Source organism: Dama dama, chromosome 12, assembly GCF_033118175.1.
Source record: "Dama dama isolate Ldn47 chromosome 12, ASM3311817v1, whole genome shotgun sequence".
Lineage (NCBI taxonomy): Eukaryota > Metazoa > Chordata > Mammalia > Artiodactyla > Cervidae > Dama > Dama dama.
Window position 1 is genome coordinate 24,580,510 of NC_083692.1, and position 16,535 is coordinate 24,597,044.

A 16,535-nucleotide genomic window follows, 5' to 3' on the forward strand; every position below is an offset into this window, starting at 1 on the left:
GAAAGATACACCCAGCTGAATGCAGAGTTTCAAAGACTAGCAAAGATTAGAGATTTCTTCAAGAAAGCTGGAGATATCAAGGGAACATTTCATGTAAGGATGGGCACGATAAAGGACAGAAGTGATAAAGATGTAACAGAAGCAGAAGAGACAAAGATGAGATGGCAAGAATACACAAAAGAACTAAACCTATGGCAAACCTAGACAGAGTATTAAAAAGCAGAGACATCACTTTGCCACCAAAGGTCCATATGCTCAAAGCTATGGCTTTTCCAGTAGTTATGTACAGATTTGAGAGTTGGTCTGTTAAGAAGGCTCAGCACCAAAGAATTGATGCTTTCTAATTGTGGTGCTCAAGAAGACTCTCGAGAGTGCCTTGGACAGCAAAGAGATCAAACCGCTCATTCTTAAAGGAAATTAACCCTGAATATTCACTGGAAGGATTGCTGCTGAAACTCCAATACTTTAGCCACCTGACGTGAAGAGGCAACTCACTGGAAAAGACCCTAATGCTGGGAAAGATTGAAGGCAAAAGAAGGGGGCAGCAGAGGATGAGATGGTTAGATAGCATTACCAACTCAAAAGACACGAATTTGAGCAAACTCTGGGAGATAGTGGAGGACAGAGGAGCCTGTCATGCTACAGTCCATGAGGTTGCAGAGTCTGACATGACTTAGTGACAACAACAATAGGAAAAAACCACCTAACCAACAATTTGTGGAACATCAAGAAAATCTTCCTAGATGAGATGATACCTACGCTGAGTTTTAAAGTTTTAAGTACAAACGAAGTAGGAGAAGAGCGGGGGGCATTTTCAACAACAGAAGCAGGATCAAGGGAATTTAAACTTAATCTTATGAAAATGGGAATCCAATGGAGGATTTTAAGGAAAGTAATGACTTCAAGCTAACCTCCCAGCAGCATTTAAATCTCTTCAGAGATAATGGAACTTTTAAGGAATAGCACTTTTTAATAGAACTTTTAAGTACCTAGTGACAAGATACAGAATGGTTTGAAGGGATTATATACAGTCTTCATATTTTTCAAACATTTGTATCCATCTGTTATGGTATACTTTCCACATTACATTAGGTTGCTTGTGAAGCTATTATACCTTGACTTCTTCATTAAGTTGTTAATTCCTTGTTTTCACAGCATAACTCACCCATCACTGTATCCCCAGTACCAAACACAGTGTTTGGTACTTAAAAGGCCCTCAATGAGTGTTTGCTGAATGACTGAGTCAATGAATGAGTACATTAATGATTAGGACTAAGGAGGGAATTGTTGGATAAATAGGGAAAAGAGTCATATCAATCGAATATTAATACAAACAACTTCACCCAAAGAGTACATAAAATAGAGAAGGACATCTTGCATCTTGTTAACTTTTACTTTCATTATTCCCCATTTAGACTCCTTTAAGCAAATCTTTTTTTTTTCATTTATTTTTATTAGTTGGAGGCTAATTACTTTACAATATTGTAGTGGTTTTTGTCATATATTGATATGAATTAGCCATGGATTTACATGTATTCCCCCTCCCGATCCCCCCTCCCACCTCCCTCTCCACCTGATTCCTCTGGGTCTTCCCAGTGCACCAGGCCCGAGCACTTGTCTCATGCATCCAACCTGGACTGGTGATCTGTTTCACCCTAGATAATATACATGTTTCGATGCTGTTCTCTTGAAACATCCCACCCTCGCCTTCTCCCACAGAGTCCAAAAGTCTGTTCTGTACATCTGTGTCTCTTTTTCTGTTTTGCATATAGGGTTATCGTTACCATCTTTCTAAATTCCATATATATGTGTTAGTATACTGTAATGGTCTTTCTCTTTCTGGCTTACTTCACTCTGTATAATGGGCTCCACAGATGGCTAACAAACACATGGAAAGATGCTCAACATCACTCATTATGAGAGAAATGCAAATCAAAACCACAATGAGGTACCATTACACGCCAGTCAGGATCGCTGCTATCCAAAAGTCTACAAGCAATAAATGCTGGAGAGGGTGTGGAGAAAAGGGAACCCTCTTACGCTGTTGGTGGGAATGCAAACTAGTACAGCCGCTATGGAGAACAGTGTGGACATTTCTTAAAAAACTGGAAATAGAGCTTCCATATGACCCAGCAATCCCACTTCTGGGCATACACACCGAGGAAACCAGATCTGAAAGAGACATGTGCACCCCAATGTTCATCGCAGCACTGTTTATAATAGCCAGGACATGGAAGCAATCTAGATGCCCATCAGAAGACGAATGGATAAGGAAGCTGTGGTACATATACACCATGGAATATTATTCAGACATTAAAAAGAATTCATTTGAATCAGTTCTAATGAGATGGATGAAACTGGAGCCCATTATACTAAGCAAATCTTTTTGTATAATGGATGCTTACCTCCATGATTACAGTCATGACTTTCCTAAACCTGGATATTTTCCTTTTGCTATAAATAAATGCCCATCATCTATTTCAAGACTTCATTAAAGATATAGGTTCTCCTGATGCCCCTCTGAATACGACTCTGTATATTCAGTTGGTAGTATGTCAGTAAGTACTTGCAAAATTGTGTGTAAGAGTTTTTAGGGTGATGGGTGCTAGAAGTGTGCATTTGGTTTCTTAAGTTTCTGAAGACACAAAACTGTATTTTTTCTTTCCTTTGTGTCTAATCAAAACAAAAAATACAGGTTATATTCAAAATAACTTTTAGCAGCCTAGACTTCCAGGAGTCTTTGCTATTATTTAAATTCTGTTCTTCTTAAAAGGGAATGATAAATCCAAGAGAAATGAAAACATGTGTTGTGTTTAGTTGCTCAGTTGTGTACAACTCTTTGCGACCCCACAGCCTGTACCTTGCCAGGCTCCTCTGTCTGTGGGGATTCTCCAGGCAAGAATACTGGAGTGGGTTGCCATGCCCTCCTTCAGGGGATCTTCCCAACCCAGGGATCAAACCCAGGTCTCCCGCATTGCAGGAGGATTCTTTACCATATGAGCCACCAGGAAACCCCATGAATACTGGAATGGGTAGCCAATCTCTTCTCTACGGGATCTTCCTGACCCAGGAATTGAACCGGAGTCAATTGAAGGCGGATTCTTTACCAGCTGAGCTACCAGAGAAGTCCATTGAAAACATATGTCGACAAAAACTTGTAAACAAATATTAATTGCAGCATTATTCATTAATACTCAAAAGATGGAAACAATCCAACAGATCATCAATTGATGAATGGATAAATAAAAGTGATGCATATTGGATTAGCCAAAAAGTTCATTCAGAAAAAACTCAGGAAAACTCGTGTTATAATCCCAGTCCAAGTCCAAAGGCCTGCAAACCAACGGGGCTAATGGATAAAAACCCAATACATACAATGAAATATTATTTGGCCACAAAAAGAAGTGAGATACTAATGGAAACCATAAAGCATTGCTGAAAGAAATTATAAAGAAGAAAGAAATAAATGGAAAGACATTCTTTGTTCAGGAATTTAAAGACATAATATTCTTAGAGCCCATGCTACCTAAAGTCACTTATAGATTCAATGTGATCTCATTAAAATGCAAACGGCATTTTTTTCAGAAATAGAAAAATACATCCTAAAATTCATATGCAATTCCAAAAGAATATGTCCAGATGAGATTAGTATTTGAATTGGTGAAATAAATAAAATATATCACCCTCGCCACATGGGTGGCATCATTCTATCCACTGGGCATTTGAATAGAACAAAAGGTGGAGAAAAAAATGGTCCCTTTTGCTTCCTGCCTGCCTTTTGACTTGGGATGTTGGTCTTCTCCTGCCCTTGGATGGGCTTTATCCATTAACTCCCTTGGTTTGCAGGCCTTTGGACATGGAATGGAATTATAACACCAACTTTCCTGGGTCTCCAGCTTGCAGATGGCAAATCATGGGACTTCTCAGCCTCCATAATCATGTGATTCAATTCCTCATAATAAATTTCTTCCTATATATATTCTATTGGTTCTGTTTATCTGGAGAGCTCTAATACAAATGGAATAGAATAGAGAGCACAGAAATAAACACTCATGTATATGGTCAAATGACTTTTGACAAGGGTGTCAAGACCACTCAATGGGGAAAGGATAGTTTTAAAAAAATGATGTTGGGAAAACTGGATAGCCACATTTGAAAGAAGGAAGCCAGACTCTTAGCTTCCACCATATACAAAACTTAACTAAAAAAGGATTAAAGACCTAAACGTAAAACCTACAACTATGAGTGAAGTTTGGGAGGCTCCCTGGTTTGGAAGGATTCCACATGCTGTTGGGCAACTAAGGCCTCGCACCGCAGCTACTGAACCCACGTGCTGCAACCACTGAAGCCCATGTGCCTGAGCCTGTGCTCTGAAGCAAAAGAAGCCGCCACAGTGAGAAGCCCAAGCACCGCAGTGAAGAGCGGCACCCACTTGTTGCAACGAGAGAAAGCCCATGCAAAGCAACGAAGACCCAGCACAGTCAAAAATAAATAAATAAATGGTAAAAAAGGAATTGTACACCATGATCAAGTGGGATTTACCGCAGGGATGCAAGGATTTTTCACTATCTGCCTATCAATGTGATACATCACATTAAGAAATTGAAAAATAAAAAAAATATGGTCCTCTCAATAGATGCAGAAAAAAGCTTTTGATATATTTCACCATCCATTTATAATAAAAACTCTCCAGGAAGTGGGCATAGAGGGAACATACCTCAACATGATAAAGGTCATCAATGACAAACCCATAGCTAACATCATATTCAATGGTGAAAAGTCAAAAGCATTTTCTCTACAATCAGGAATAAGACAAGGATGACCATTCTGGCTACTTTTATTCAACATAGCTTTGGAAGTCCGAGCTATAGTAATTAGAGAAAAAAAGAGATATAAGGAATCCAAAGTGGGAAAAAAGTAAAACTGTCATTGTTTGCAGATGACATGATGCTATACATAGAAAATCCGAAAGATGCTTCTAGAAAATGATTAGAGTTCATCAATAGATTCAGTATAGCTGCTGGATACAAAATTAATAAACAGAATTTTTTTGCATTTCTATATGCTAACAGTACAAGATCAGAAAGAGAAATTAAAGAAACAGTCTCATTTATCACTACATCAAAAAGAACAACAACAAATACCAAGGAATAAAACTACCTAAGCAGGCAAGAGATCTATACTCTGAAAACTATAAGATGCTTAAGAAAGAAATTAAAGATGACACAAACAAATGGAAGATATTAATATACTGTATTCTTGGACTGGAAGAATTGATATTGTTAAAATTATCATACTACCTAAGCAATCTATGGATTCAATGCAATCCCTATCAAATTAACCAATGACATTTTTCACACAACTAGGACAAAAAATTTTAAAATTTGTATGTAAACACAAAAGACTCTGAATAGCCAAAACAATCTTGAGAAAGAATGAAGCAAAAAGTTCAATCTACAATCCCTTACTTCAGACTATACTACAAAGTGGCAATAAACAAAACAGTACGGTACTGGAACAAAAACAGACTTATAGACCAATAGAAAAGGACAGAAAGCCCCCAAACCCATGCACTTATGGTCTATTAATCTACCATAAAGGAGGCAAGGATATATAATGGAGAAAAGACAGTCTCTTCAATAAGTGGTGTGGGGAAAACTAGACAGCCATATGTAAAATAATGAAATTAGAACATTCTCTAACACCATATACATTTACAAAAATTGGAGAAGGAACTGGCAACCCACTCCAGTATTCTTGCTTGGAGAATCCCATGGACAGAGGAGCCTGGAGGATTAGAGTCCATGGGGTCACAAAGAGTTAGACATGACTGAGTGACTAGCACACATATACAAAAATAAATTCAAAATGGATAAAAGACATAAATGTAAGATTGGATATCATAAAACTCCTAGAGGAAAACATAGGCAGAACACTCTTTGTCATAAGTCACAATATCTGGGGTGGGGGTGGGGGTCCTGTCTTCTAGAGTATGGGAAATAAAAAGAAAAATAAACAAATGGGACCTAATCATATTTAAAAGCTTTTGCACAGCAAAGGTAAATCATAAACAAAACAAAAAGTCAACTTATGGACTGGGAGAAAATGTTTACAAACAATGCTACTGACAAGGGATTAGTTTCCAAAACATACAACCAGCTTATACAGCTTTAATATATATAAACTGAACAACTCAATTAAAAAGTGGGAAGAAGACCTAAATACACATTTCTTCAAAGAAGACATACAAATGGCCAACAGGCACATGAAACGATGCTCAATAGCACTAATTATTAGAGAAATGAATAGCAAAACTACAATGAGGTATCAGCTCACACCAGTCAGAATGGCCATCATTAAAAACTACAAATAATAAATACTGTAAAGAGTGTGGAGAGAAAGGAACCCTCCTCACTGTTGGTGGGAATGTAAATTGGTGTAGCCACTGTGGAGAACAGTACAGAGGTTCCTTAAAACGGTAAAATAAGAGCTATCATATAATCCTGCAATTCCACTCCTGGGCATATATCCACATAAAACTAATCTGAAAACACATGCAACCTCATGTTCATAGTCAAGACATGGAAGCAACCTAAATGTTCATCCACAGAAAAATGGATAAAGAAATAGTGTGTATGTGTGTGTGTGTGTGTATAAAATGGAACAGTACTCAGCCTTAAAAAAGAATGAGATGATGCCATTTGCATCATTTGCAACATGAATGGACCTAGAGATGTACATTACTTCACTTAAGTGAAGTACATCATTCAGAGAAAGAGATATATCATATAACATCACTTATAAAAGTACTGCTCTAAAATGATACAAATGAACTTATTTACAAAACCGAAATAGACTCAAAGACATAGAAAACAAATATATGGTTACCAAAGAGGATAGCTGGTCGGGGGAAGAGATAAATTAGGAGTTTGGGATTAATATATATACACTATATATACTAATTATATATATATACTATAATATAATATATATTATATAAAATATAATTTATATAATTATATATAATTTATATATTACATAAATATATATAATATATATATACTATATATAAAATAGGTAATCAACAAAGAGTTACTATACAGCTCAGAAAACTCTACTCAATATCTTGCAATTAGCTATAATCGAAAAGAATCTAAAGACGAACACACACACATATATCTGAATATATATGTATACGTATAAAGAATCACTGTGCTGTGCACTTGAGACTAACAGAAAATTGCATATTTACTAAAATTAAAAAATTTTAAAACTGGGAAAGGATTTGAATAGATATTTCTCCAAAGATGATGTAGGAACTGCTAAAAAGCATATGAAAAGATGCTCAACACCACTAATTATCAGAAAAATGCAAATCAAAACTACAATGAGATATCACCTCACACCCATTAATTGGTTACTATCAAAAAATCAAGTGCTGATGAGAATGTAGAAAAATTGGAATTCTTATGTAGTATTGGTAGGATTGTAGAATAGTGCAACCAGTATGGAAAAGAGAAAAACATTCCTCAGAAAATTAAAAATAGAAGTACCATATAATCCATCATTCTCACTTCTGAGTATATATCCAAAAGAACTAAAAGAAGGGTGTTGGAAGAGATAGGGGCACATCCATGTTCACAGTAGTGCTATTCATAACAGTCAAGAATTGGAAGTGTTCCAAATGTCTATCAACAGATGAATGGATTAACAATGTGGTGCATATATCTAAATACTATCACATGGCACAACATGGATAGACCTTGAGGACATTAAGCTAAGTGAAATAAGCCAGCCATAAAAAGACAAATACTGCTGACTCAACTTGTATACCATATCTAAAGTAGTCAAATTCTTAGAAATAAAAAGTAAAATGGTAGTTACCAGGGGCTGGGATTAGGAGGAAAGGGGAATTGTTTAATGGGTAAAGAGTTTCAGATATCCTGTATGAGAAAATTTTGGAGATATGTTTCACAACAGTGTGAATGTACTTAATGCCACTTAATTGCAATGATAATTTGTTAATTTAATTAACTTGATGTTAAGATGATACATTTTGTTTTTTATTACAATAATTTTTAAGGAAGGAATGAGATACTTATACATGTTACAACATGGAAAAACTGAAAATATCATGCTAGGTAGAAAACACCAGTAATAAAAGACGACATATTATATAATCCCATTATGTGAAATGTTCAAAATAGGTAAACCTAAAGAGATATAAGTAGTTTAGTGGTTGCTTAAGACTTGATGGTGGACTAGGGGGATAGGAGGAGGATGATAGCTAAAGACGGTGGAGATTCTTTTTGAAGTGATAATATGTTCTAAAACTGACGTGGTGATGGCTATATCTATCTGTGAATAAACTAAAAACCTTTGAACTATATAATTTATGTGGGTGAGTTACATGGTATATGAATCGTATTTCAATAAAGCTGTTATTTTTGAAAGGGCAAGAATAAGAGATTTTTAAAAGAACATTTCTCTCATTTTAACATATATAATTATACTAGAAGAGTCAAGAAAAGTCATATTTGAAGTATACATATACCATCTGGTCTTTATAGATCTTTGAAATATCTTGGAAAGAAAAATAAAACATTTCCTCTGGAAAGAAAGAACAACTTCATGCTTAAGGTTATCAGCAAAAACCTAAAAACAGAAAATTGGCCAATTTTTATTTTGTACTCATACTAAATATAAGGAATTCTATCTTTAAGGTAAATTAAGTCTCTATTAGATTAGTTCTACTTCTGGAGTTGATATCAAGTTAACTTACCAGCAGCATTTAAGTCTCTTCAAAGAGAAAAGGAAATGGCAACCCACTCCAGTGTTCTTGCCTGGAAAATCCCAGGGACAGGGGAGCTTGGTGGGCTGCCGTCTATGGGGTCACACAGAGTCGGACACGACTGAAGTGACTTAGCAGCAGCAGCAAAGAGAAAAACATGTACTACCCCAAATTTCTTTTTTCCCCAAAAGCCTAAGGCAAGGGAAAGGATTTGATGAGAAATATGCAATTGATTGGAAAATGGTAAGGGCTTCCAGTTAGAAGCAAATATAAGAACTGAAGGATAAATGTAAATACACACCAGCAAGTATATCAATATATATCAGTAGGATTCACGGATCAGGCAACGGCTAGCTCTTCCAAGCAGTCCACAGATTTCATTCAATGTCTCACCAGATGATTGATTTGGGAACTTACAGAGTATGTAGTAGTGCTGCAAAATACTTTATTACTTGGAGCTGTCTCTCTTGCTCACATTTAAATACTGTCATGGATCTTAAACCATCTCTTCTCTTTGCCCATAGGTGGAGCCGAAGTACTACTGTTGAATAAATGCTGGGCGTGTGGTTTCAGAAGAGCAGCAGGCAGAAGTAGACTAGATATTAATAATATGACTGGTTAGGCACTCACGAAGCCCCCTTGTGTGGGGAAGTTATTTTTTACAGTTATACAATTAAATAAAATTAACTCACTTAGAAAAAAAAATCAGACCTATAATGCTGGCTAAATCGTCCCTATGTCACAAACAGGTAGACTAATCTTCCTATTTCATACCTTCTTCTATGAATATTATTACATATTTTCATATACATATTTTTCTCTTTTAAAAAGTATTATAAATATATCTCATTTTAGGTCAGAAATAGGGAGAAGTACGTCTGTCGTGGTCAGTATTCTAAGGATACTTCCCTGCTTTAAACTGAGTTCAGCAAAACTTAAAGGTTCCATCTCTAGAACTGCTTAAGTCTTCTGTGGAAATACAAAGAACTCAGGTCAGAAAGGCCAAAGTCTTTGGTTATAAAGTCTTAAAAAAAAAAAACCCCTAGAGCTTGTAAAATAATGCTCCTAAGAAAGCAGAAGCCTTTCTATTCAAACCTTAGTTTTTTCACTGTTAACTGAAAGACACTGGGGATAACAGGGAATTCTAGAATATTTTAATCTGCTTTACAGCAGCTAGTACTGCACCAAGTATGAATTTATAATGTATTCACGTCATGTATTTTATAAGCAAAGATGAATCATAAATGGTAGTGTGACAAATATTATCTCCATTGGTATTTCTCTTCCAAGAAACCAAAGGAAGGCATGTTTAATTATTAGAGCACTTGCTCCTTAAAGGTTTTGCCTGCAGACAGGAGTTGAAAATAGTAGATATAATAAAGGACAGCTCAGAGACAGAAGAAAATTCACCTGTAGTCAAAACACATTAAAATAAACAGTAAACTTTGCATATACATGCACTTCTAGGCTCTTGTTTTAGAAGGATAATTTTCATACTGATTTGAGACATACTCTGCTTTAATTAAAAATTACAAGCCACTTAACTCCTTGGACGAAAAGTTATGACCAACCTAGACAGCATATTAAGAAGCAGAGATATTACTCTGCCAACAAAGGTCTGTCTAGTCATGGCTATGGTTTTTCCAGTAGTCGTGTATGGATGTGAGAGTTGGACTATAAAGAAAGCTGAGCACCAAAGAATTGATGCTTTTGAACTGTGGTGTTGGAGAAGACTCTTCAGAGTCCATTGGACTACAAGGAGATCCAATCAATCCATCCTAAAGGAAATCAGTCCTGAATATTCATTGGAAGGACTGATGCTGAAGCTGAATCTCCAATACTTTGGCCACCTGATGTGAAGAACTGACTCATTTGAAAAGACCCTGATGCTGGCAAAGATTGGAGGCAGGAGGAGAAGGGGACGACAGAGGATGAGATGGTAGATGGCATCACCAACTCAATGGACATGAGTTTCAGTAAACTCTGGGAGTTGGTGATAGACAGGGAGGCTTGGTGAGCTGCAGTCCATGGGGTTGCAAAGAGTTGGACACGACTGACTGAGTGAGCTGAACTGAACTGCTGTAATGGAATGAACAGCAGACTAGGAGTAAAGAATCATAGGTTCTAGCTGTTTTTAATCATAACAAATTTCCTAAGAACATTATTAACCTCTTTGGTCCTAAATTTCTTTGTCTTTAAGAAAGACTACTTGATCTCCAAATCACCTTCTTTTTGTAAAATTGTAAGTATTCAATATATTATACTGTTAACATTCCTTCACAGATTTACCCTATGTATATAACCTTGAGAGCATCACTTCCAAGCACTTCTGTATACATGATATATTCTTAGTTTTCTGGGATTCTTGCTGAACCTTCACAGAGATATAATAAGTAATTTTAGAGATCTCACAGTGGCAAATGGCCTCAAAGATTCACTGATTCTGGATCTCTCTTAGGAAATGTGCACATCTCTCTACAGGCTCCTGTAATTGTAGGTGTCAGTGTATTTGCAGAGGCAAAATATTTGGAATCCCCATTCGCATACTTTTCCTATTCAGTGATTGATAGATGAAATTGGATAGTTAGAGGTGCATCCAGCTGAAATCAGAATGAACTAAGAAGGTTTGTTCATTAAAATGCAGACATACCTGGAAAAGATAACAGCTACAGTGAGAATGAGTTTCTAATCTTTTTCTGGGGAGAAACCTCTTATCTTCAGTAAGAGAATTATAGGCCATATCTGACTCACAATTCAATTTATAGTGATTCACATTTAGATCACTCAACTTTTTATACCCATGTTGTTTATTAGAGCATTTATAACAGAGAATTATCAAATATGCCAATCATTTCTATTATAAAACACATGAACAAAGTGCTATGTGGACGTGGAGGAAGAAAACTTAGCTGGTGAAAGTGAGGCGTGGACACCAGGAGTGCCTTCATGGAGGAGAGCTTCTTAAAATTTACTCTTAAAAAACATGTACTGGGAAAATGGGGAGATGTTGGCCAAAGGGTACAAACTTTCAATTATAAGATGAATAAGATCTGGGGATCTAACATAAAGCATGGTGACTATAGTTAATAATGCTATATTGTATACTTGAAATTTGCTCAAAGAGTAAATCTTAAGCATTCTTACCATACACACTCACACACTCGGTAACTATAAGGTGATGACTGCATTGATTAGCTTGATTGTGGTAATTATTTCACAACGTATATGTATATTAAAGCACCATGCTGAATACCCTAAATACATACACTTTTAACTTACTAATTATGCCTCAATAAAGTCAGACCAAAAAAAGAAAAAAAGAGTACATAGTGACTGAGCAGAGAAATAGGATAGAACTGTCCTAAGCAAAGACAGTAGAGACAATGGCTTAGAGATAAGAGAATAAGAGGTAAGGAACAGCATGGCAAGTTTAGGGGAAAGCAAGTTCTGATGAGAAGGAACTAAAAAAGTAGGAAGAAATTAGATTACAAAGGGCCTTATAAAACTCCTTATATCAAGGAGTTTTGAATTTAATCTGGAGTTGTGAGGAATACTACTGAAGAGCTATATGAAGGAATGTTAACATCAAATTTGCCATTTGAACAGATTACTTTGGAATCAAATTGGAAAATGGATGGGAAGATGCTAATTGGGGAAGCAAAGGCTGTTACAATAATCCAGGAAGCTAATAATATAGACTTAAAATGAGAGAAGAGAGAATGGCAAATGAAGGATAGATTCAAGAGGACGTAGAGGAAATGAGTATTGTAATAGTGGTAAAGAAAATAAGTTTAGTAACAGTGATGTTAAATTTAGTAGCAGCAGGTATACATCTATTGTATGAGTTTGGAGCTCAGGCAAGGTCTGAGTAAAGATATAGAGTTAGCAATCACTTAATAGGTGGTACTTGAAACAACTGGTACACATGAGGTTATCTGAAATAATGTGTAAGATTTGAAAAGGGCCAGAGACAAGCTGAAGAGAAAGTTCATATTCAAGGAATTGACATAGGAAGGCAAGCTTATGAAAGAGGCAGTATAGGAGACAAGGGCCACCCTGTTTATCTGTCTCTCTCCTGTACTACACAGTGAGAACCACAGGGTAGGGTTTTATTTTATTCATCTTCGCGTATCTGGACTTAACACACGGCCTAGTATTCAGCAGATTTTTAACAGATACTTGTTGAATAAATTATGTTTCTATATATGGTATTGTTTTCTAAACACCTAACTAAAGTGCCTAGGAGGATTAATTATAATGCTCTTTTGCATTAAAAACCAAGTTTGATCCAGCTCAAAGGTTGAATGCAAACCTAACTATTATTTCTCATCATCATGGGTGGAAACACTTGACGGGAGTTAACCATGCATGAAGAGTTTGCTTACTTATGAGTGACAACTGATTTGATGAACAAATGAGGGAGAAACAAACAATGACAGGAAAAGAGAATCCGTCTGACAGTATTATTTTTTCCCTAGAGGAGAAATAGAAACGGCCATTTCCAGTTCCGTTTTTTTCCTTAAAAGTCCTGGAATTTCTGTCTAAATGTGACCTGGCATCACAGTGAGAGTCTTTTAAGGACTGATGATAAGAGAAACTACCCTGATATTACAAGAGGCCAGGTATGGTTAACTTATTTTTATATAATGTAAAGCACTGTTAAATTTTTTCCAACTTAATTTTACATTCGTATTTTCTGAAGATGTCTTAGTATTGACTGACATAAAAATATCTAAGTATCTGCATATAATAACAGAAAGAAACCATTTCATTAAAATTGATTTCTGAAATCACACAGCTAATTTCTAATTCCCCACTTTAGTTTTACTATCTTTATTTCCTTTAATGAGGAATAAAACAGAAACAAAAGAATAGGTTTAAACCTAATGACATACATGTCTAAAAGGATGTAAGTCAAAGAAGTAGGACAGGTGTAAATTAAAGCAATTTTTGCCTAAGTACGGCCAGAGACCAAAGGGCTAGCATTTGGCATTTAATGTTTCACTAGCTTTAGGCCTTTTAACATAATTTTATCTACTGTTATTTTCTATATTTTAATATTGGCAGAAGAGCATTATCATGTAGAAAAAGAAGAACATTGAGCTTTTTTCTTTTTTCTCTTTTGGCTGCACCACACAACTTGCAAGATCTTAGCTCCCTGACAGGGACTGAACCTGGGTCACCTCAGTGAAAGTGCCGAGTACTAGCCACTGAACTGCCAGGGAATTCCCAAGAACATTAAGTCTTGAGTCTTAATTCCATTCCTTTTCTGCTGTTTCGAGTTTTCTTGTAGAAAAATTAGGGTGTTTGTATAGATGTTCTCTAATATCACTGAAATTTGAATATTTTACGATCTATGAATAAAGTCCTTTATTTGTAAAATCAATACTTCTGCGTTGTTTTTATTTGTACAACAAAAACAATTTAGAAACTACATTTTATTCAGACTGCACCTGAACTGGATTTTTAGAAAGGGAAGTAGCTGATTAAAAACTGGAAACACTGGGGAATACTACCTTTCCATTATCTTTCCACAAGCTAGTCTCAATGTGCTACTAAACTAAGAGCAGAAAATGAGAGGATAGATGAAGCAGAAAAACTGAGACCAGACTGGCTGCTCAGTGATCCACAGATAAATTAATTAATGTAGTATTTACATTTAAAAACATGATTTTCATAAATGAAAATAATTACCAGACACATTAGTTATCTCTCACTTCTATCAGAAAGGACATAAGGCAGACCACAGTCAACTATTCTCCTCACTCAGTGCTGACAGCCCTCTCTTGAGAGTATTGATATTCTGATGAATAGGAGAAACACAGTTGAATTTTTCCTTTTTTTTTAATGTAAAGGAAGATTTATGAGTATTTTACTCTGTATACTGTTAAGATTGATCCTAGAGTTGAGTAGAAATAAGAAGTGAAAAGAAAGATGGTAATAACTGTGATCATGGTTAATAACATTTCTTTTTCAGGGAAACTGTGTATTAGTGTTAGAGTAATCTTGTTTGGAAAAGGATGAAAAGAAAAGGCAATGGGCAAATATAACAGTACCTCGGTAGTTGATGATTTCTGTCCCAAGCACCGGAGTCATCTCCAGGACTGTGATAAAGGCTTTGTCCATAGATGTCAGAGGAAAAGGAGACATGCGGTGTCTTCTAGCCACCTTGGTGATATCGACAGCACTGTGACCTAAACAGGAAGATAAGCAACTAAGAATATGATGCTGAAACCTGATTAAAAAGTGGGAATGGCTTATAAACAACAGCAATTCTCAGTCTCCATTTCATATGTCCAGAAATGAAGATTACAGGGGGAAAAATTTTCTATTGCTCCCCAAATATAGCCTGCTTTGGCAGAACATTAAATTGTTAGTAATTTTATATCACGTAGCAAAAGCTGGTGAAGTTTAATGATGATACTGGCTAATTTTTTCTCAGTGCTTACTATGTGTCATGGCACTATTCTAATTAAGCTTCACAACAACCTAAAGGGAGGTATCATTATTATCCTTATTTACAGATGAGGAAAATGAAGTTTACATATCGTGGCCTAAATTGCAAAGATAGAAAACAAAGAACTAGGATTCAAACCTAGGTAGTCATGCTCTAGAGTCCATGTCCTTAGTTACTATACTGAACTTTTAATACTCAATGAGCCAGTTAGTGAAAAGAAATATACAAGTTTAAATTTATTTAGAATTTCATAGGAAATTCTCTTTCTTCTAAAAAAGTCATAGAAAAATATTATTATTTAGTTATATACTCCCAATGTAACCCTATCTAGTGTCATGGCATTAATATTACCCATATACTAAAACTCTTAATTTTGCATCTTCAATCCCAACCTCTACCTTCACCTCCAGGTTTATATGTCATCCAAATAGTTGGTGGATAAGAGTATATATCTACAAATGTATAAATCATCAAACATGCACTGGAGTGTGCAACAGGCAACTCAAACCTAGCATGTTCAAAATCAAACATTTGATTCCCCATCCTCCTAACCTACCTACATGATGTCTTATTCTCTTGCAATTCCCATCTTGGTAAATAGAAACTCCATTCATTAAGTTATTAATCCAAAACCTTGATGACACCATTGATTTTTCTATTATTATCAGAACCATATCTAAACTACCATTAAAATGTCTCTAAATCCCATCATTACTCATCATCTCTATAATTACTACAATAGTTGGGACCATCATTTATTTCCTGGGAAACTGAATAGGGTCCTAACTGGTCTCCCTGCTACTATCCTTGTCCCATTATAAAATTTATTCTTCACATAGTAGTTAGATAGTCCTTTTAAACTGTAAGATGAATTGTATTCATCTCTGCTCACAACCCTCCAATGACTTTACAATTCACTCAGAGTAAAGTCTTTGCTATGGTCTACAAAGCCCAACATATAATCTACTCTGTTGTCCTATCACTTCACCCTTGTCAGGGTGCTCTAGTTATACTGATTCCTCGCCTGAGAAAGCCAAATATGTTTCTCTTTAGGGTCTGCATACTTGCCGTTTCCTCTACTTGGACATTTTTCCCCAGATATTATGGTTCCATTCATCCCTCATTTCTTTCAGGTAGTTGCTAAAATATCACTTCACCAGAGGCCTTTGCTAAACATCCTATAAAGAATATTATCTACTATCATTCTTTATTCTCCTTACTTATTTTTCTTTGTGAAAAAAACATATACACACAAATATGGATATTCATATCTATATACTTATACAT

At 35.7% G+C, this 16,535-nt stretch overlaps 1 protein-coding gene across 3 annotated transcripts in view; it reads right to left on the bottom strand.

Annotated features, from left to right (window-relative positions):
• The window catches only part of GPHN (gephyrin), a 531,607-nt gene that overhangs the window by 95,801 nt on the left and 419,271 nt on the right, over positions 1-16,535 (bottom strand). For all 3 annotated transcript variants that reach the window (XM_061156856.1, XM_061156854.1, XM_061156855.1), the window contains one exon: positions 14,848-14,985. In XM_061156856.1, coding sequence (XP_061012839.1) covers positions 14,848-14,985 — 138 coding nt within the window. The remainder of the gene's footprint in view (positions 1-14,847; positions 14,986-16,535) is intronic.